Consider the following 21107-nt stretch of genomic DNA (forward strand, 5'->3'; position numbering starts at 1 on the left):
TGTGTTTCCCCGCGGGGAGCAGCTAATGGCAGTGGCACTCCCTGGCCCCGCAGGGTCCGGGGATAAACTCGTGAATCAGCGACGTTCCCCCTTTTTTTTCATGACAAAAGCGTAAAGAAATAAATAAAGGGAATTAAATAAACCCACAGAGAACCGAGAACAAGCCCTCCCCAACCGAGCGTCGTCGTGAGCGCTGGATTGGGATCAGAGGAGCCCTGGGGGCGAATTGAAGTCATTGTCCTGTGGGTCACCTCTGCTCGGGGTGGGGGGGGACTGTCCCCAGAGCCACCGCCTGTGCACGGAGAGCCGCCCGCTGTGCCCATCCCACCGCAGCCGGGCGTTCCCGGGGCTGCTCCGGCTCCTCCCGCCCGCGCCGAGAGGATTCCCGGGATGATGGAACGCTGCGGGGGAAGAGTCTCACTCCCGGCCCGCTGTCGGCCCCGCTGCTCCTCCGTAGGGGGGGGTGGAAAGCGGAGAGGAAGAGGAGACCCGCTGGGGGAGGAAGGCACCGTCCCTTAACTCCTCCCGTCACAGCCTGGAAGGGACACAAGGAGCAGAGTCAGCGCTGGGCTCCTCCTCCCGTGGAAACGTGGGGGTTTGTAGGGAAGATCTCGGGGAAAAAAACCTCTGGAACAGCTTTGCCACGGAGCTGCTCCCAAAAGCGGCGGCACCGGGGGAAGCCGTGAGCTCCTGCACCTCCCTGCCAGCCCTGCCTGGCTCCTGGAGCAGCATTCCAGAGGGGAAAGGGCTCCTTGGGTACCACCGCCATCCCTGTGCATCCAGGGGTTTGTGCCCCCTTGGATCCAGGGGTGGCAGAGCCTGAGGGTACCGCAGACAGCTCATCCCTGTACGCAGCCAGGATTCCCGGAGTCCGCAGGGAAGCCAGGACCTAACAGGAACAGCAGCCACAGCTGAATCCCTGCGGGAGGAATCAGCTCCCGTGGAAAGCTGAGCTGGCACATCCTGATCAGCAAAAGATTGGGCCGGTAATTAACAGGGAGCTGCGGGGCAGCCCCAGCCCAGGGCAGGCAGAGCTTGGCTCAGTGATTGGAAAAACATTCCCGAAGCCAGCGGAGCCATTCCGCGGCTGCCTTGGGGCCCAGCGTCCTTCAAGCATTCCCTGGTGCCCGCTTGGAGCGTGGCTTGGGAATGAACTTCCCTCCTGATTAATGGCTCCCGTTCCGGGTGGGTTGGGGGCCGCCTGGCCGCGGGCTTGGCGCTGCTGCCGGCAGCCCCCCAGGGACAGGGAGTGGCACAGGGAACATTCCAGGCACTCCTGGGCCACCCAGATAAGGAAGAGAGGCAGTTTGTTATCAGCAGCAGGAGAGAGGCAGTTTGTTATCAGCATCTCCAACCCTCTGTGAGGACCAAGAGAGATCCCAAAATGTCCTCACTTCTCTCCCTGGGCTCACATCCCTCCCTCCATCCCCACTTCCAGTCTCCAGGGATGCACGCTGGGAGCAGGAAAAGCCCCCCGTGAACGCCACCCCCGCAGGGGCGAGGTTTTGGTTCTATTTGTCACAATATGACAAATTCCAGGGAGGAGAATGAGTTTCTGAGTGACTGCTCTGCGTTCTGCCTGCTGTTCCCACCAGGGCAGATCCCGAAATCCCGACTGGGGACCCACTGACGCCGTTTCCTGGAGCAGAGGGATGTGACTAAGCCAAAGTAATGGAGCGGAGCAGGATTTGGGCACGGGAGAAGAAGGCACCAGGCTGGAAGCTGCAGTGGCTGCGGGTCTGGGGACGAACCCCAGGCAGGGCATTCCCACATCCATTAAATCCGGGAATAGGGAAGGACGGGCGGGGATGGGGACTTACTCTGCCGACTTCCAGAAGTGCCCCGGGTGCGAAAGGCGGCGGTTGCGCTTTGGCAGTTTCTCCAGCATGTCCATGAGCTTGGTGAAGGTCGGTCTCTCCTCCTGCTCGTAGGCCCAGCAGAACAGGAGGATGTCCTGGAGCCACAGGGAGAGCGCGTGAGGAAACCCAGCCAGGCCCTCTCCCACCGGGAATTGAGCCAGGCCCTCCCCCAGCATGACCCCTGCACCCAACGGCCACGCCACAAGGACCCCGTCTCCATCCCCACATCCTTGGAGGGGCTGGGATGGAAGGGATGTGTCCATCCCGTGAGGACCTGTGTCCATCACTGGATCCTTGTGAAGGGTTGGGATGAGGGAATGTGTCCATCCCGTAAGGACCTGTGTCCATCACTGGATCCTTGTGAAGGGTTGGGATGAGGGAATGTGTCCATCCCGTAAGGACCTGTGTCCATCGCCACATGCTTGGGAAGTGCTGGGATGGAGGGCACGTGTTCATCCCATGAGCACCCAACTCCATCACCACATCTTTGGGAAGGGCTGGGATGGAGGGGATGTGTCCATCCCATGAGGATCCCATTTCCATCCCCACATCCTTATCAAAGGCTGGGATGGAGGGGATGTGTCCATCCCACGAGCACACAACTCCATCCCCACATCCTTGGGAAGGGTTGGGATGGAAGGGATGCATCTCCATCACTGAATTCTCATGAAGGGCTGGGTTGGAGGGAACGTGTCCATCCCATGAGGAGCCATTTCTGTCATTGGATCCTTGCAAAAGGCTGGGATGGAGGGGATGCCCAACCCACGAGGATCCCGTTTCCATCCCCACATCCTTGGGAAGGGTTGGGATGGAAGGGATGTGTCCATCTCATGAGGAGCCATTTCCATCATTGGATCCTTGGGAAAGGCTGGGATGGAGGGGATGTGCCCAACCCATGAGCACCCATCTCCATCCCCACATCCTTATGAAAGGCTGGGATGAAGGGGGTGTGTCCATGCCATGAGCACCCATCTCCATCCCCACATCCTGAGGGAGAGCTGGAGCAAAGGGAATGTTCAAGCTGAGCACAGCAGTAGGACCAAGCCTGGCTGGATGAGACTGGCAGATCCCAAGACCAGGTCCCAATCCATGCCCACCCCCACAGGACCCCACAGCACCTACCGAGATCTCCTTGCCCATCCCGATCTGGCTGAGGTTGGGCTTCATCCCTCGTCCCACCTGCCAGATTATTGCCTCCGCTGGCTGCGTCTTGAAGGGCCATTCCCGGGCGTGCAGCTCGTACCAGATGGTGCTGTGGGGAGACACCAGGAATTAGAGACGGAGCAGCCGGCAGGGATTCGGGATGGGGCCGTGTCCAGCCACTGCACCACATCCAACATCTCTCCCTGCTCCAGAACCACGTCATCCAGGAGAAGCTTTGTCCCAGGTGACACCAGAGGTGCTCAGCCCTCACTACAGAGGTGTCACCTCTCCCATTTTCCAGATGAAAGCTTGACCTGGAGCAAGCCCTGATTCCCACCAGGGGAGATTCCTGAGGGAAGGATGACAGAGGCTGGTGGAGGCCCAGGCAAAGCCATCCTGGGACATTGAGTGGGAATGTCCCACCTGGATGCAACAGCACTGCCCACGGAGCAGCTGAAGAGAGGACCTTGGGGATCCAGATGCCACCACTCCAGCAAAATTCCAGGAAAGGATGAGCCCAAGAATTCACTTTCACTCCAGCTTTTCCCTTTTTCTCCTCCAAAAAGCTCTCCAAAAATCCGTCCAAGCCATGCCATGGACCATCCCAGGTGTCCTCACCAGGTGATGGCCACATGAAGCCCTGGCCATCTGCTCCCACTCCTACCACTAAGCCAAGCCCTCTTTTCCGTGAGGAATCCCAAATCCAAGGGAATATCCCAAAACAAGGGTATCACCAATGGAGCTGGTGGGCACCCCCATGGTTTTCCACCCCTGCTACTGCCTGGAAGTTTTGCATCCTCATTTTCTGGCACCCGGAGCCTGGATGAGCCGGGATTCCCGCAGTGCCAGCCCCACTGTCTGAGGCAAATCCCCTGGATCTGCTTTTCCCTTCCAGGGATGCCCTCGTGACCACTTAAAGTATCAAAAAACAGGGCTAAAATGACATCGGGGTGGAAAAATCTGTCTGGTAAACGAAAGATTCCTCTTGGTTAGGGAAGCTCCCTGATTTCGGGAATGGGAATTCTGCTGATTTTGGAAAAATCTGCGCAGTTTGGCTGGAAATCTCAAAAAAAAAAAAAAAAAAAAGGAAAATGGGAGAAAAAAAAGGATAATGGGAGAATTATGGGGCTTGGAGAAGAGCAGATCCTGTGGGCACGGGACAAAATCCTCAGGAGGAGCATCTAAGCCCCCTCAGATTGGATTTACTGCATCCAAGGCGTTAATTCCAGTTTCCTCACTGGGAATTTCTGTCGTCTTTAAAAGACCTTTTCCTCTTGCTGTCCCTGAGCCCCAAATCCCTGGAGGGAAGTGGCCCCTCCGGATCATCCCTGAGCCTCCCAGGCTTGATGGAGGGCAGCAGAAACAAGAAAGAGGGAAAACGTGGGGAAAGCTTTCCATCTTTTCAGGAAACTGGCGTTTTCCATACGGGCAGAGCTCACACTTGAGGGGAAAAAAGGGAAAATTGCGTCTCCCCACCCACTCTCACTTAGTTGGATATGATCCTTTAATTACCTCTTTATTTTTGTGCTGGAGTTGTACCTCAGGGAGGGCAAAAAAGGAAAAGAGCCAGACCCTTCCAGCTGTAATTACTGCGGGTTTGATGGGAATATTGCCTCGGATATAACGGGCCCACGCTCCCTAGTCCCACAGCCTTCGAGGTATCCATGAGAAAATTAATCCTCTGGGGAAAATCTGCGGCCGCCTCGGGAAGGGTTTATCGAGGTGGAATTGGGCTCCTGCCCTCAGGGAGGTTTGTGGGCAGATAAAGGGCAGGAGGAATGAATGGTTCACTGAGGAAAACTTCGGAATTCTCATTTTCTTGGCTTTTGGCAACTCCTCGTAGAGCTGGCACCACCACCAGCCCCCTGCAGCGGCTGGAGGGGGGAATTGGGGTGTCCAGGGGCTCCAAGAGCTCTGTTCCCAACCTTCCCAACCATCCATCATCCAAGCACCTCCTCATCGGTTCCCACCCCAGGAGCATGCAGGGGAGAGATGATGCCAGGCTGGCATTCCCAGGATTCTCCGGATCCCATTGCCCAGAGCCATCCTGATCCATGGCCAAAATAGGAGAATTTGGGAGAATCAGGGTGCCCAGGGGCTCCCAGAGCTCTGTTCCCAACCTTTGGCATCCCCATCCATCATCCAAGCGCCTTCTCATGGGTACCTGCCCCAGGAGGGTGCAGGGGAGAGATGATGCCAGGCTGGCATTCCCAGGATACTCTGGATCCCATTGCCCAGCACCACTCTGGTCCAAAACAGGAGGATTTGGTTATCTGGGGAGAATTGGGCTGTCCAGGGGCTCCTGGACTTGTGTTCCCACCCCAGCCCTCTGCATCCCAAGCTGGCATCCTCAGAACACTCTGGATCCCATTGCCCAGAGCCAGCTTGGTCCAAACCAGGAGGATTTGGCAATTTAGGGAGGTTTCACTCAAAATTTCTCGAAGCACAAAGGTTCTCCCAACCCAGCGATGGAAATTCCACCCGGCAGCATCCGCTTGGATTTGGGGCACGCCAACGTGGTCCTTGTCCCTTCCTGCGTGCTCAGAGCAGCTCCCACCCGACCCAACCACGCCAGTTCCCTGCTGGCCGTCCCCGCGCCGTGCCCCGGGACTCACCCCAGGGCAAAGACATCCGAGTGCTTGGAGAAGGGCAGCTTGTCCTCCTCGGTGTCCGGAGAGAGCTGCCGGATGATCTCAGGGGCCAGGTGGCACAGCCAACCGTTCTGGATCCGCAGCTTGTTCTCCCTCCTGCTGGGACACGGAGCCGTGGGTACCATGGGGGACAGCACCAGCACATCCCCAGTGAGCAGCCCCCAGCTTCCCACCCTCTTCCCAAGGTTTTTAAGCCTGGTTTTCCCCGTATCATCCTTGGAAAGTCAGGTTTTAACCCTGCTCTAGAAATGTTGGCCCTGCCAGGGAGCAGGACAAAATTTGGGCCCAGGATGGCGGCTCCTGCCAGGGCACAGAGCCATGGGTACCACGGGGGGACAGCACCAGCACATCCCCAGCGAGCAGCCCTCAGCTTCCCACCCTTTTCCCAAGGTTTTTAAGCTTGGTTTTCCCTGCATCATCCTTGCAAAGCCAGGTTTTAACCCTGCTCTAGAAATGTTGGCACAGTGGCAGCAGGACAAAATTTGGGCACAGGATGGTGCTTAAGGGGAACTTTGGCTCTTTCAGGCTGGGGATGGGGATCTGGGGTCTGCTGGGGCTCCTGCTGTGCCCATTGCACCAAAACTCCTTAAAGGATCCAGGGGTAAAGTGAGGATAAATTCCCGCACCGTGGTTGGAGCAGGATGTTGGAGTGGGGTCCACAAAGTGCGTCTTCCGAGCAAACTCATCCTAAAATAACAGCCTGGGAATTGGTGTTTTCAGGTGTTTGGCCCCAAAACAGCCCCTTCAAGTCCAAGCCTCCAATGCCATCTCCCATGGGAGCAACCTGGCTTTGTAACAAACCCTCATTTCACCTCATCTGTCCTCCCTTCACCTCCCCAAGCTCCCCCTGCTCAGGATAAACGCATTGGAATCCTTTGGCCAATGGCTGAGGATGACTTCGGGGACTTCTCCATCCTTTGCATCCTCCAGCAGGCACCTGGGATACACACTGCTGGCTCCAAAATCCCTGGATCGTCAGTGGTGGTGACACCTGAAGAAGCTTCATCGTGGGTCTGAGCCCGAATTCAGCAGCAGGAGGGAACAAAGCTGTCCCAGGTCACGCTGGGCTGGAGAAGGCAGAGCCCTCTGGCTCGTGCCAGGAATTTCTCCCTGTGGGTGCTTGGAACCCTCCCGAAGATGGGGATGAACAGGGCTAAGGGATGGCTGTGGGGTCATCTGTCCTCCTGAATGTCCGTCTGGGGCCAAAATCCCATGGGACACCATGCAGGGATGGGGTCCCACCTCAAAGCTGACTGATAATCCCAAAACGACACAATCCGGATCCTCCCGTCTGCAAAGCCATCCCCGTTCCCAGCCGTAGGTCTGGCAGTGACCAGAGGGACCCCGTCCCTGGGGAAGGACGCTGCCACTCCTGGGAAGCGCTGATGAAGCCTCCTCGTCCCCTCTGGGGCGTCGATGGCTCCTCTCCACTCCCTGCGTTGGAATCTCCACCGCAATCAGCGGCTCCGGCGCGGCTCGAACCCTCCAGAGCACTTCGGCACAGAGGGGAGGCTTTCAGCTGCCCAGCCACCTCCCTCCACCCTCCAGCTCTTAATTACAAACCCACATTAAGCACCTGGGCAATTAAAAAGGCTTCGGCTCGCTCGTCCTTCCCTGTGCCCGCCTCTCCATCCTAGGAAGCAGCACTCGGATCTCCTCCAGCACCCTCAGCAAGGTTGGGTTTGCTCCTGGGGCTTCCATTTCTGCGCAGGGAGGGGCTCAGGGCTGTGACATCCCACAGGCAGCCTCGGGATGCTCCAGGGGCTGCATTGGGACGCACAGCTCATCCCTGGGCAAAGCTCCTGTGGGTTGTGAGCTCCCAGCAGTGAGGGCTGGGCTTTAGTGGGATCCCAAAAGTGGCCCAATGACAGCAGTTTGAGGGTTTATGACCAAAGTTTACCTGACTTCACAGCCACAACCAGCTGAGCAGCTTCCAAGCCACCCCCAGGGCAGAGGCAGGAGCAGAAGAGCTCCTCAGGCTCCTCAAGACCCACCTCATGCTCCTCCTAATTCCAGAGCAGCCCCACCGAGCCCAAGAACACTCAGAGAAGGAAGGAATAAATCAGATTTCACTGGGATGAGACCCCAAGTCACCAAACCTCTGCAGGAAGTGTTTTAACCCCAGAGAAACCAGCTGAAAAAATGCCACCATCCTTAACCTGACCTCCAAAAATTTTGTCTCCTTCTCCAGAGACGTTTTTCCAAGCCTCTAAAGACCCAAATCTGGGTTTTATCTCCCTTCTTCATCTGAGAGACACCAAAACGGGGAAAACCCATCTTGAAAAGGGGAGATCAGACCTACAGACCCTTCCTGTTCCAAGATCCACGGTGGCCATGGATCCCTGCTCTTGTCTGAGCTCTCCTCCAGCAGAAAATGTGTGCTACCAGCAGCCCAGGGCACTAATTGTCTCATTTTCTCCATTTTCCCAGCAAAACACCACTCATTTCTGTCCAGCCTTGCTTTCCTGGCCATCCTTCCTCTCCTGAGTCGTCTCCTGGATTTTAATCCCCCAAGGGACATCCCAATCTCGGCCACCTCATCAGAAACCCCATTTCCTCCGTCTCTCGTTCCATCTCCGGAGCATCTCTGACCTTCACAGCAAAGATTCCTGGCAAAACTTGTCTGGTTTTGCCCAAATCCTCATTCCCTGCTGGAATGAGCCGTTCCTTCCTCCTGGCAGGCTCTGAATCCCAAACCCTCTGCCCAGCTGCCCAACCAGAGGCAAACCCCATTTTGCCACAGCGGGAGGCCCTGGATTTCCTGGCCTTCCAGAGCTTTTGGCCAAGTTTGTGCTAAAATCTGTTGATATTTATCCAGGCAGAGTGGAAAACCTGGGAGTGCACAGTGTGGCATGGAGAGAGGGGGGGGCTGCCGTTCCCTCAAATCCTTTGACATCACCACTGGGAAACTGGGAGAAAACCCATAATTTCCAAGGGGCTTTTTATCTCCTGAGCATCTTTGCCGTGGAAATGGAAGGACCAGGAGGAAACTGCCTAAGCTTGGCCTGTGCAGCTCTCAACACAAAGGATTCAGTGGGAAATCCAACACAAAGGATTTATTGGGAAAGGTGGGAAAAGTCAGCAACGTTCTTATTTCCCACTCAAAAAAAAAAAAGGGAAATATCATTTCTGTTCTTCCTTCCCCACTTCTGTTTCTTTTTTCCCCCCCAGCTTTGTTCTTCCTCCTTTCCACAGCTGCTGGAACTCTTTGTCCTGCCATTCCTACAGCTGGAAAACCTCCCCACAAAAAATTTAATAAGAAACATTTACCAAAACCCTCAGATTTAAAACCCTCCGAGAGCCCAGTGCTGTGAAAGTCCCAAGCTTGGCTCTCATTTTCCATGTCTTGCTCCATGCCCGGCACAGACACCATGGCCAGATGTCTGTAATTCCCAAAATGTCACCAGAGTGGGGATGGCACAGGGATGGCATCACTCAATCCAGGCAGGAGATGAAGCAGATGCCAGGGAATTATAACGATGGAAAGGGAAAAGCCAAGGAATGAACCGGCCCTGCTGCCACAGGAGCATCTCCTGGGTGGCTGCAGGGTGGTTTGGCTATGGAATTGAGGCATCCCATGGGAAGAGGTTGGTCCAAGGGGCACAATCTGCCTCTCCGAACAAAAATCCCGGAGATTTGTGTGCGGAATTGTGCTCCTTCCCACGGATCAAAACCAACTCCCTTCAAACCGAGCAGCCCCAGGACACCCCAAGGCCCCTTGAACCCATGTCTGCCGAGGCTGGGGACACAAACAGGCGCTTGGAGAAGGGGTTTTTTGGACCTTTCCCCATGTTCCCAGCTTTAGGGCACGGGGAGGAGCTCCAGTGTGTCCGTGTCCTCCTACCTGCCCGCTTGGAGAACTCCAGAGATGCTGAAGAGCCCGAAGTCGGTGATCACCACCTTCCCATTGTCGTAGAAGACATTCTTGGACTTGAGGTCCTTGTGGAGGATGCCCTTGGCATGCAGGTATCCCATTCCCTAGGGTGGCACAGAGAGAGGAAAACACCCCGAAGTTACAAAAGCAGCACAAAGGGACGGGATAATGCCAGAGCGGGGCCGTTCCCATGGGATACTGGGAGCGTCCGTGAGCCACCGCGGCACAGCCAAGCTGGACCGCATCCCCAAAGGGCCCTGCAGGAAAGGAAAGTGGCTGGAGGGGTCCCTGCTTTGGGATGGGCTCCTGCAGGGAGATGGGATCGTGGCGTGGGTGTCCCAGCTGCCACGGCGCCCACTCGTCTTCCTGATTAATCGATTCCGCGGGAAAAATTAACGGCAAGCCCACCCGGCAGCCGCTTCCCTGGAATCCTCTGCTGGGAAATGGATGGTGATGATGTTCTCGCCTCCGTTTTTTTGGGGGCTGGGAGAGGAGGGTAATAACCGCTCCCCATCTCCCTGGCGGAGCCATCGGCGCTTCCGACGGCCCCATCCGCCTGGAAACGGGCGCCTCGCGGGAGTCCTGCCTTAATTCCTTCCCCCAGGAAAAACTGCTCGGCGGTTAATTAAAATTAGTGCTAATGAGGCACAAAAAGGCCATGGGTGGGAAATCCGAACTCTCCTGTTTAGCGCTGGCAAATCAAGCAGAGTGCCGGCAGCTCCGTGTGGCGGATGTTCAGCTCCGCGGGATAACTCTGGGAATGGGGAGGGGGATAAAGCACATTTATCCCGACTTCAGCAGGGATTTTGATGCTGTCCCACTTTTCACCCTCCTAAGCAGACTCAGGGAAAACTTGATCTGCAGGATGCTGATGAAGGATCGATGCCCAACAGGCCAGCAAACTGTTGCTTAAGAGGGAATATTGGTTGTCTGTCACTGGAAAAGGGGGATTTATTAACTGGAATTCCACGGGGATCCATCCATCTTGAGTCTCATCTTTTCATCTATCATCATTAACCACGCAGGCTGCGCGAGGAGAATTCATTTTTAAGCTGGCAGCTGATGTGGAGCCAGAAGACCCAACCCAAATTCCACCACCTGGAAAAAGTGGGAAAACAAACGGAAAAACACCCCAGCCCAGCAAGGTATGGGGGTTTCACTGCAACCCATGAGAAGTAAATCCTAAAGAGCTCCTACCAAGGGATGCTGCGGGAAGGAAAGGATTTGGGGCTGGATGCCAGGACCATTCCAGGCACCAGGATGAATTAGGGGTCTCCAGCTCCCAGCACATGAGATAATGGTGGGATTTTAAAAATCGGCTCTCAAATGTCACTGTCACCTCCAGAAAGTGCCAGGGTGGAGCAAGGAACAACATTCCGATGCTTCTCTGGCCAGGGTGCAGTGCAGGGCCCTGAGCATCCACGGATGAGCCCCAGTGCCATGGGAATACTCTGGGGGTGAGGAGATCCAGAGCAGCAGCAGGATCTTGCTCCCACCTGCTCCCACATCCAGCTGGGAGCTCGTCTCCATGGAATCATTAAACACAGCCCGGCCTTTGCTGAAGGAATTTCTCCGGGCAAACCCAAATCCCTCACCTGGCTCCGCACAGATCCCACTGCAAATTCCAGCCCTGGCACCCCGGCCCCTGGGATGATCCGTGAGGAAACGCTCAGGGCCCAGTAATGCCTTAATTTGCTCGGCTGTGTGAGAAGCCAGCTCCCTCTGCCGGCACCGCTCCCGGGATAAATCATCCTTCCCCTCCGGAGGAACTCGGGATAACCTTGCACCCACTAATCCAATAATCTGGGCAGCTCTCCCGTCACATTCCAGGACTCAAGGGATAAAATCACACAACTGCTGTGACCGGGCAGCAAATCCAAAGCCTCTGGAAAATGCAGCCCCAAGTCCACCCAAACCAAGGTGCTGGGATTTGCCTTCGCTTCCCAACCCCCACCACCTCCAAATCCACCACAACATCTGCTGGAGATGGGTGGGGAAAGGTGGGAAGGCTGGGAAGCTGCTCCTCCACAGGAATGGGCCGTGTGGTTGGGTCATGGCATTGTGGCAGGGCTGGACCTCGCCAGGAATTCCCTTTGGTGCCTGGAGAGAGCCTTTGGAACTCTGCTAGTTCCTCCAGGGGTCTGGGCTGGATACAAAGTCCCTCTGCCTCTCAACACCGCAGAGTTGGAGGTTTCACACCCGTTCTGAACAGGCAGCAGCTGCAGAAAACAAGGATCTCTCAGCCTCATCCTCGAAACCCACACGGAGCAATGAACCCATGCAGGGAAAGGGGCTGAACCGAGCCGTTCTTTCCACTGGGAACATCTGGAAGGCAAAAGCCCTGAGCACAAAAAGGGGGGAAAATACAAGGCTAAACTGTGATGCTTCAAGTGTTTTCTCAGCAGTAAAAATCCACGTCTAAAAGGTGGAAAACATGGATCAGAAGTAGGAATTAAGGAGGGAGAGGCTCTGGGCTGCCTCGGGCACCCCCAACTCAGGCTGCGGCTCCGAGGTAGCAAAAGGTTCAGGCTGTGCTCACCTGTCAGCTCCTGCCTGGAGACTCCAGTAGGATTGAAGGAATTTAAACTTAAAAGTTAAAACTGGGTCTAAATAAACACAAAATAGGCGATTTAATAAGAGACAGCCTAAGCACCATCAGGGGAAAAGGCACCATCCAGGAAATACTGCCGAACATGTTCTGCTTTATAACCTGGATTTCAATATTTAAGGGGGGGTTAAGATCTGCCAGAAAATCAGATTTTCTGCTGTCTTCTCACAGTTAAACGTGGGATCAGCTCCAGGTTTGGGCTCCGGGGTGGAAGTGCTGGCTGACCTCGAGCAGGGCATGGGGGCAGTGTCACAGCTCCCATGGCAGGACACGTGCCAAGTATTTTTGGTGATGAATATGTTTGGAATCACAATGCAGCCCCGCTCTGGCAGACAGCTCAACACCTCAGTGCCACTGCCGACCTCTCATGGGAAGCTGTGAGGGCTCAGGACCCAAATTCCCGGCCACTCCACCCTGCCGGGATCGTTTATAGGATCACGTCTGAAGTGTGGAAGATGCTCTTGGAGCCATCCCTGGGAAAGGGAAAGCGTTTTTAGTTCTGGAAAATGTACATGAGCTTGGCCTCATGGCACCATGGCACGGATTTCTCCAGGAGCTTTGGCCCTGGGAATGCTTTATGGGAATACTGGGAATGCTGGAAGTGTCTAAGGCCAGGTTGGATGGGGCTTGGAGCCTGGGATAGTGGAAGGTGTCCCTTGGATGAGTTTTAATCTCCCTTCCAACCAAAACCACTCCATGATTCCATGACTATCACATTTTTTTCCCAAGAGGAGAGGAATATCCAACCAGGAACTCCCTCAAGCAGCAATGCTGGACTTAAAACACCTGAAATTCCGACGGGGAAGAGGAGCAGTGGCCAGGATGAGCCCCAAGCACGGGGAGCCCATGGAAGCTTTGGAGCCACCCCAGTTCAGCCACATGAGAGAGGTCAAAGAGAGCTGGATTTTAAAGCCAAAGAGCTCCATCCTGCCCAGAATCCTTGGATTTTAAAGCCAAGGGGTTCTATCCTGCCCAGAATCCTTGGATTTTAAAGCCAAGGAGTTCTATCCTGCCCAGAATCCTTGGATTTTAAAGCCAAGCAGAGCTATCCTGCCCAGAATCCTCGGCTGCTCCTCTCCCGCTCCCCAGAATGAGTGGATCGGGCTCTTGGCTGGGTTTTTTGCCGGACCCAGACCCCACCAGACCATACCTTCACGATTTCTTGTGCTATCTGCCTCGTCTTGTTGACATCCAGGACGATTTTGGCGTCCCTCACCACGGAGTAGAGAGTCCGTCCTTTACACAGGCTGGAGGAGCAGGAAAAGGGGAAGAGAAGTTACAAACCCTCCTGGAGAAACACCCCCAGATTATAAAGCAGGGAGCTGTAGATAATCCCTGGATTTTGGCCGGATTTTGGCCTCTTGGCTCGAGGCAGATCCAAGATTCCACAGGGAATCGGGGGCTCTCCCAGTTTGGCACTGGGAGGGAGCTCTCGCTGCTCCTGGCATGTCCTGGTGGCACCACCATGGTGCCACAAGGGACAACCGGGGCTGGCTCCTGGCTTTTCCCTGTATCCCAGACCTCAACAAGCCACCTGGTCCTCCCGCTTCCGAGCTGTTGTGCAGAACTGGCCGTGGCTCCCTCCTCCTCCTCCTCCCTCGGGATACAAAGCTCGCAGATGTAAAATGAGTCAAAAGAGGAAAGACAGGGAGGGGGAAAAAAAAAATCCCCCAACCCAACCCCATGCACTGTACAATGTCCTCCAATTTTCCTTCTCGTACCAATTACAGTAAAATCTATTTACAGAGCCTTAATTACCAAAGGCAGCTGGATTTTGGGGATGGGAGGGGGGGAGATGGATATAAACCAATTAAAAATATATTGACATTTGAATATCATAATGGAGGACGTGGGTGGCTGCTGCCTCGACTCCCGCCCACAAAAAAACGGCTTTTTTTTTTTTTTTTTTTTTTGCTTTTCTCTATCCGCCCACGCTCATTCCAGGCAACTTTGGAAAGACGAGACTGGATACCTGTGCCTGGGAAATAAAACACCCAACGCACAGCTCGTTAAAGAGGTTTGGTGACTGCAGATGTTGATTTGATTCTGTTCTGGTTAACAAATTAAAAGTTCCGGGCTTTCATTCTGCTGCTCTCCCCCAGCTCGGCTCCACTGCTTTCCCCTCGCCCAGTTCCTCCTGCCCTGGGAATTCCAGCACGCCCTCGTTTGGATTCATACCCTGGGAGAGGTTTTGTCCTTTTTGGGTGAAAATCACCCCAGAATCATAAAAGAGAGTCATGGAATGGTTTGGGTTGGAAGGGACTTTAAGGACCATATAATTCCAGCCCTCTGCCATGGGCAGGGACACCTTGGATGGGGCTTGGAGCAACCTGGGATGGTGGAAGTGTCCCTGTCCGTGGCAGGGGTGGAATGGGATGAGCTTTAAGGTCCCTTCCCACCCAAACCATTCCATGGGTCCATGAAACCCAGAAGAACTCCAAACCTGCCAAAGGATCCTCCTGCTCCTAAGCCAGAAGCTCCACATCACTCCATGGGCAGAGAGCAGAATTTTCAGGACAAGCAGCGAAACATGAATGGGATCAATCCCATATCCCGTGGGTTTTGGAAAGACAACAGCACCCTTCAAAGTATTTCCTCCCTGGGCATGTTAGAAGTTGTCCTGCTGGGTACAAGTGACCTGCAGTGGGGATTTAGGGCAGCAAGTGCCCCCTCAGGGATGGGTTTTCCTTGCTCCGGTGTCCCAGCACATCCCTGAGCATCCCAGCTGGATTTAGCCCCGAGGTGGCTGCGGTACGAACACGCTCCCTCTAAACCGTCTCCCCACCTCCTGCAACACTTCAGCTGCAGTCAAATAGGAATTTGCTGGAGATTAGGATCCAAGCGCTTGGAAATCAGTGATAAAATCCTTGGGTTTACGCAACCGCAACGAATCCAAGCGTGCAGAATAACGACGGACACGAATTCTCCTTCCACCACCTTTATTTTTCTGCACTAATTTGCTGCATAAACCCACCAAGCTTTAAGCTCTGCCACACAACAGCCTTCTGCCACCTCCATGACCTGCCTGCACGCACAGGAGTTCCCCCAGCCCTTCCCCATTCCCGGAAAACACGTTTTCTCCCAGAGAAAACCATTTTACAGCCAGTTGCCTTTGATCTGAATTGGTCTCAAATTGACACTGGAAATGCAATGAGTGGATTAGCGCCGGAACGGGGCTGGATTCCAGCCCTAGGGCGAGTTAAGATCAGCTGTTTTCCTGGGGAAGGGTTGTTTAGAGGAAAATCCTCACATTTCTGCCTATCTGAACTCCTGAGATAACCCCGAGAGCAGAGCTTGCAGCCCTTTGCTGATGAGATTCCCATCTTTCCACTTCGTTTACAGGATTCCCAAACCCTTCCCAGCGGATGGAGCCACCGCAGGAGAGCAGCCAGACCCGCGGGGGTGGCACCGGGACACGGCACTGTCTCCTCTGCTCCTCAGACCCTGGCAGAGCCATCAAAGCAGCCCAGGTGCTTCTCCCCTCCCCTCGATGAGTAACGGCTCCGAATGAATTCACTGAGCGCCCGCCGCCGCACCGGCACATCCGACTTTTCCTGCCGGATAAGGAGCTGCCAACGCGGAGATAAAGCCCTTTGATACCTTTTGTGCAGCACCTGAGCCCATTCAGCCACCACCTGCAGAACCTTTTCACGGCACAGCTCAACAATTCCGCTCCTCCTCATTCCTCAATCGCTCCCCATTCGGGCAGGACAAAGCGGCGCCCGGGGCACGCTCGGAGTCTTCTGCCTTTCCACTTGGAGTGGTCCCTGCTGAGCGTGGCTTTGAGGGACACGGCTGGGGATGACAAGGCCACAAAATGCCTACTCTCGACACCAAAAACAAGGCAGATGATTTGCATCTTCAGATGGATCACGGTTTATTCAGCGCTGAAGTGAAAATTCATAAGGAATTCTTGTCTTCTCCTCCCAAACTTCTCCGTCCCACCTGGCAGCAGAGCAGGTTGATGACACATGCCCCGGTGCCACGAGGTGGCCAAATGCCACCCAGAGCTGAGGGGTGGCAGGGACAGAGATGCGAAGATCCTTCTGGGGGTCCTCAGGAGCGCACCTCATCCCATGGCACATCCACATCCCGGTGCCTTTCCTGGCACCAGGACAGGCCCAGCCCCATCCCTCTGCAGATGCCACTCTCAATTCAAAATGCGTTTTTGAAGTGTTCAGCCAAGCAAGCCAAATCCCAAATTGCTTTATAAGCACTGCATTCCCAATGTGGGCTGGAGACATCGGCAGCGGGAGCAAAGCCAAGGCGGCTCGCAGAGGAACAATTCGGGATGAGGGCGGAAGAGCTGGAGCGCTGCCTCTGGGTGTTTTTGCTGTTCCGTGGGAAAACAGACTCATCTGTCTGTCATCCATTTGAGTTTTTCACCCCTCTCTGCAATATTGATGGTCATCATCTCTACCCTGGTGGCCAGCACCTCTACACTGATGGTTGTTGTCTCTACATTGATGGCCATTACCCTTAAGTGGTAGCCAACACCTCTACATTGACAGCCACCACCTCTATACCGGTTGTCATCACCACTACACTTGTGGTCATCAAGTCTACACTGATGGCCATCACCTCTGCATTGGTGGCCATCACCTCTACATTGATGGTCATTGTCTCTACACTGATGGCTATCACCTCTGCATTGATGGCCATCACCTCTACATTGATGGTCATTGTCTCTACACTGATGGCTATCACTTCTACATTGATGGCCATTACCTCTACACTGATGGTCATCACCGCTACATTGATGGTCATTGTCTCTACACTGATGGCTATCACTTCTGCATTGATGGCCATTACCTCTACACTGATGGTCATCACCTCTACACTGATGGCCACCATGTCTCTATTGATGGCCATTACCTCTACACTGATGGCCACCACGTCTGTATTGATGGCCATCACCTCTACACTGATGGTCATCACCTCTACATTGATGGTCATTGTCTCTGCACTGGTTGCCAGCACCTCTATACGGGTGACCACCACCTCTACATTCATGGTCATCACCTCTACGCTGGTGGCCAACACCTCTACACTGATAGTCACTGTCTCTACATTGATGGTCACTGTCTCTACACTGATGGCCATCGCCCGACACTGATGACCATCACCTCCATACTAATGGCCACCACGTCTATATTGATGGCCTTAACTCTACATTCATGGCCATCATCTCTACATTGGTGGCCAACATTTCCGCAGTTGAAGCCCCATCCTGGCTCCAGCTCAGGAGCAGAGATCATCCCGAGCCGGCAGCCCGGCGGTTGTAAGGTGCGTTCCATCACTCCAGGAACTTGGTGCTTCCCTTCCTTCTTCCCATCCACATCAATGCCCGTTCAATGAGAGAAATGATAAATGCCAGACCCCAGGAAGTTCATTCCTTGCCGGGATATGGATTTATAGGGAAGCAGCTCGGGTACCATGGTGACAGTCAGCACTATAGACCCAGGGGAGACACTGGAGAGGAGAGCGAGGTGGGGAATTAATAAAAAATGCTTTCATATAAAAATACCTCTGCTCCCAGGTTACGTCTGTGCCGGAGGAAAGACACGGCAAAGGATGCTTGGATGCTCCCACATTCCCCAGCTGTTTACCCACTTGGAGGTTTTCATGGAAAAAGGACCCTTTGGGGAATGTCAAGAAAGAAACAGCAACAGGAAGCACTGAGCCGGGACTTATTTGATTTCATTTGAGCAGGACCAGAGAGGGAAAGAAGGAGCTCTGCACATTCTGGCACGTTCCTGACTTATTTGGGAAGTTTTCCAGCTGTTCCCATATATTGGCTTGTTCCTCTCTTTTCCTGGCAACGGCGCTTTTGGAATGTGACGGCTCCTGAGGTGTTTCACAACAAGGAAAATCGAACAAGGCTGGAAGAGCAGCAAAGGGAGAGCTTTGGGTTCATTTTTATCCCGAGGTTTTGTTTTCCTCTAAATGGATAAGGAATCTCGCCCCCTTGACTCCCTGCCAATGCCAGAGCGAGAGGAGCAGCTCAGTGGCAGTATCCAGCCTGAAATTCCTCAGCCCTCTACATCCAAACACCATAACCATGACCAGGGAGGAAAAATTAGGATATTAGGGAAAATTTCTTCACTTGAAAGTGTTGCCAAGCCCTGGAACATGCCTGGAGTCCCTATCCCTGGAGGGATTTAACAGCCGTGTGGATGTGGCACTTGGGAACACGGAGCAGTGGTGGCCTCAGCTGTGCTGGGAGAATGGTTGGAATTTACCATCTTAAGGATCCTTTCCAGACTAAACAATTCCGTGGTTCTATGGAAGCAGCAGCCAGGGACTGGCAGCTTGGTGGCAACTCAGGGCCATGACCTGAGCAGCAGCACCCAGCAGATCCCAGCCCCTCCCGGCTGGAAATACTCATCCCATCCAACCCCATTCCAACAGAACCCAAAGCAGCCCCAATGGGAAGCCAAGGAATTCAATTCCTGCCATTTCCAGCACAGCCCACATCCCCAGCCTGGAGATGGGAGAGACGCTCCTGCTCCTCATGGAGGAGCCTCTGCAGAGCCAAACCAGCAGGAGGAAGCAGAAAAGCCCTGGAGAGCCAACGCTCCCCTCATCCCGCTATCTCCTGCCGATGGAAGCACTGGCTTTTGCTGGATATTACTTAGGCAGCAAAATTTTCCTGCCAGCAGCTGGCACGCGAGATAACTACAGCCAAACCACAAGGGCTGCAGGAGGAGGAGGAAAAGGAGGAGGAGGAGGAGGGGGATCAGCCTCCCCGAAAAGTAGCTCCAACTCCATCGTCGCCTTGGAAAAAAACAAGTTATTTGGAAAAATCCAACTCCATGCATTTTTATTTGGAGGAAATAGAGGAGACGAGCTCTTCTCCAGCTGCGGGGAGAAGAGCTCGGAGCCAGGTGAATGCAAAGCAGCCCCCGGGGCTTAGCTAAAGCCAGGCTTATGAACAAGTCATCCGAAAAAACTCCATGCTCCAGGTGCCACTTGCCGCCTTTGGAAAGGACACGCTCGGAATCGGCTCCGAGAGGGAGGGTTGGGCGCACAGGGATGAGTGGAGGCGCCTCGACCTCCTCGTTTCTGATATATTCTCTGCTCCTCCTGCTGTTTTGAAATTCAAGGAGGAAAAGAAATTTAAAAAAAAAAAAAAAAAATCCTTTCGGAGACAGGAATGAAACCTTGGATCGAGCCGGCTGCTTCCCTGGAACCCGGCTCCACTTTGGAATAGTAATAATAATTATTATTATTAATAAACAATTAATGCTGCTGTCATGGGAAGGAGCTGTTTCTTTGTCTAGGCAGGGTGCCAGCACACGGATCCCACACAGGCAGTCCTGCTCTGTCCCAAAGATGACCCCAAGCATTGAGAGTGCTCAGAAAAAATCAGGAACGATGCTGGGATGTCACTCATCAGGGACGGGAAGAGCTGACACGATCGGAAGGAATTTTTGGGACCATCTCTCAGCAGGCCACTTAATCAAAGGCATTTCCTTAAATCCCTTCCTCTCCAGCAAAGCGAATCCTGCTGTGTTAAGCACTTTCCCGGAGAATTCGGGGCCAAACCAGCGATATTTCCATGGCATTTGGAAACACTCTTAAAACACAAAGGGAAAACTTCCCCCCTGGAGCATCCTCCACGTTAAGGAGCAGCCGCCGGCAGGGATTTGATGCTCCAGCGGGTAAGAAAAGCTCAGCCAGCCCCAATGTTTCGACATCAAACACAGAGGATCAAGCTGCTGCTTTTCCCCATTCCCAGCCATCCTCTTGGCTCGGGATATTCCAGGCCCCTCCCCAAGCTGCTGTCTGCCGCTGGAAGATAGATCCAGCTTTAATGTGTATATTAATCCACGTATTGACTTTGCCGTTGTCAGTCGTTATCAAGATTTATCCAGCCTGATGGCCTCATATCGATCGGGGGGGAGTGTATTCCCACGGGTCAATCCATTCTGATCCCACGCCTGGCATGAAGTCGATCTCCATTTATTATATTATCTACGAGCTCCATTATTTAACTGCCAGGGAAGGGAATGCAGCGGAAAAGCAGGAAAAGGGAAAACAACGGGGGCAGAGGAGAAGGGCCTGGCTCCTAAAGCGGGTGTTTGAACGTGGACAGGGTTAGGGGAGGCAGGAATCCATGGCTTCCCTTCCCAAAACGGACCCAGGAGTGCGGAGAGAAGGGCAGGACCTGAAAGGCACCTTGGAAACACTCCAGGATCAGAGACTCGTGGAATGGTTCGGATGGGACGGGACCTCAAAGCTCAGTTCATTCCACCCCCTGCCGTGGGCAGGGACACCTTCCACCATCCCAGGCTGCTCCAAGCCCCGCCCAAGCTGGCCTGGAACACTCCCAGGGATGGGGTAGCCTGTCCCAAGGCCTCACAGGGAAGAATCTCTTCCCAAGATCCCATCTAACCGTGCCCTCTTCCCCATGGGAAGCCGTTCCCTGTGTCCCATCCGTGCATGGCTCCCAAGCCTGGCATGGAGGAAAACAAGGTGGCAACTCCGTGCCTCAGTTTCCCACCCACTGAGCAGGATTTAGAGCTTCTCCTTGAATTCCCAGCGCAGGAAGGAACGCTGGGAGGATGCATTTTAAGTCCATTAGAAGAAAAATCCAATTTCAAATCCAGAATCCTGGAATGGCTTGGGTTGGAAGAGACTTCAAAGATCCTCTCATTCCAACCCTTGCCATGGGCAGTGATGCCACTCAGGATATTCAGGGCTCCATCCCACCTGACCTTGTTGTTCCTTCAATTTGTGGTTCATTAAAGCTCTAAGGACAATTTGGATCCCCTGGAGGGATCAGGGAGCTGGCTGCAGGCACCACAGAGCATCCACAGGGATGCCTTGCTTTCCACCCTTCCCCTTTCCTCCCATCCTTCAAATCAGGTTAAATATCCCCAGCTCCCCGAGCATTGAGATTTACAAGCCCCAAATCCTTCCCAGCTGGGCTGTGCCTGTAAATGTCAGGAGATCTGGCACTGGGAGAG

At 54.1% G+C, this 21107-nt stretch overlaps 1 protein-coding gene across 1 annotated transcript in view; it reads right to left on the reverse strand.

Annotated features, from left to right (window-relative positions):
• Positions 1-6: 6 nt before the first annotated feature.
• KSR2 (kinase suppressor of ras 2) overlaps positions 7-21107 on the reverse strand; it is a 70352-nt gene continuing 49251 nt past the window's right edge. Inside the window, exons 16-21 of the mRNA XM_017746482.1 lie at positions 13286-13382; positions 9498-9631; positions 5618-5752; positions 2982-3111; positions 1821-1954; positions 7-535 (exon numbers count right to left, since the gene is read on the reverse strand). Coding sequence (XP_017601971.1) covers positions 529-535; positions 1821-1954; positions 2982-3111; positions 5618-5752; positions 9498-9631; positions 13286-13382 — 637 coding nt within the window. The 3' untranslated portion in view covers positions 7-528. The remainder of the gene's footprint in view (positions 536-1820; positions 1955-2981; positions 3112-5617; positions 5753-9497; positions 9632-13285; positions 13383-21107) is intronic.

This window comes from Corvus brachyrhynchos, unplaced genomic scaffold, assembly GCF_000691975.1.
Source record: "Corvus brachyrhynchos isolate BGI_N302 unplaced genomic scaffold, ASM69197v1 scaffold19, whole genome shotgun sequence".
Lineage (NCBI taxonomy): Eukaryota > Metazoa > Chordata > Aves > Passeriformes > Corvidae > Corvus > Corvus brachyrhynchos.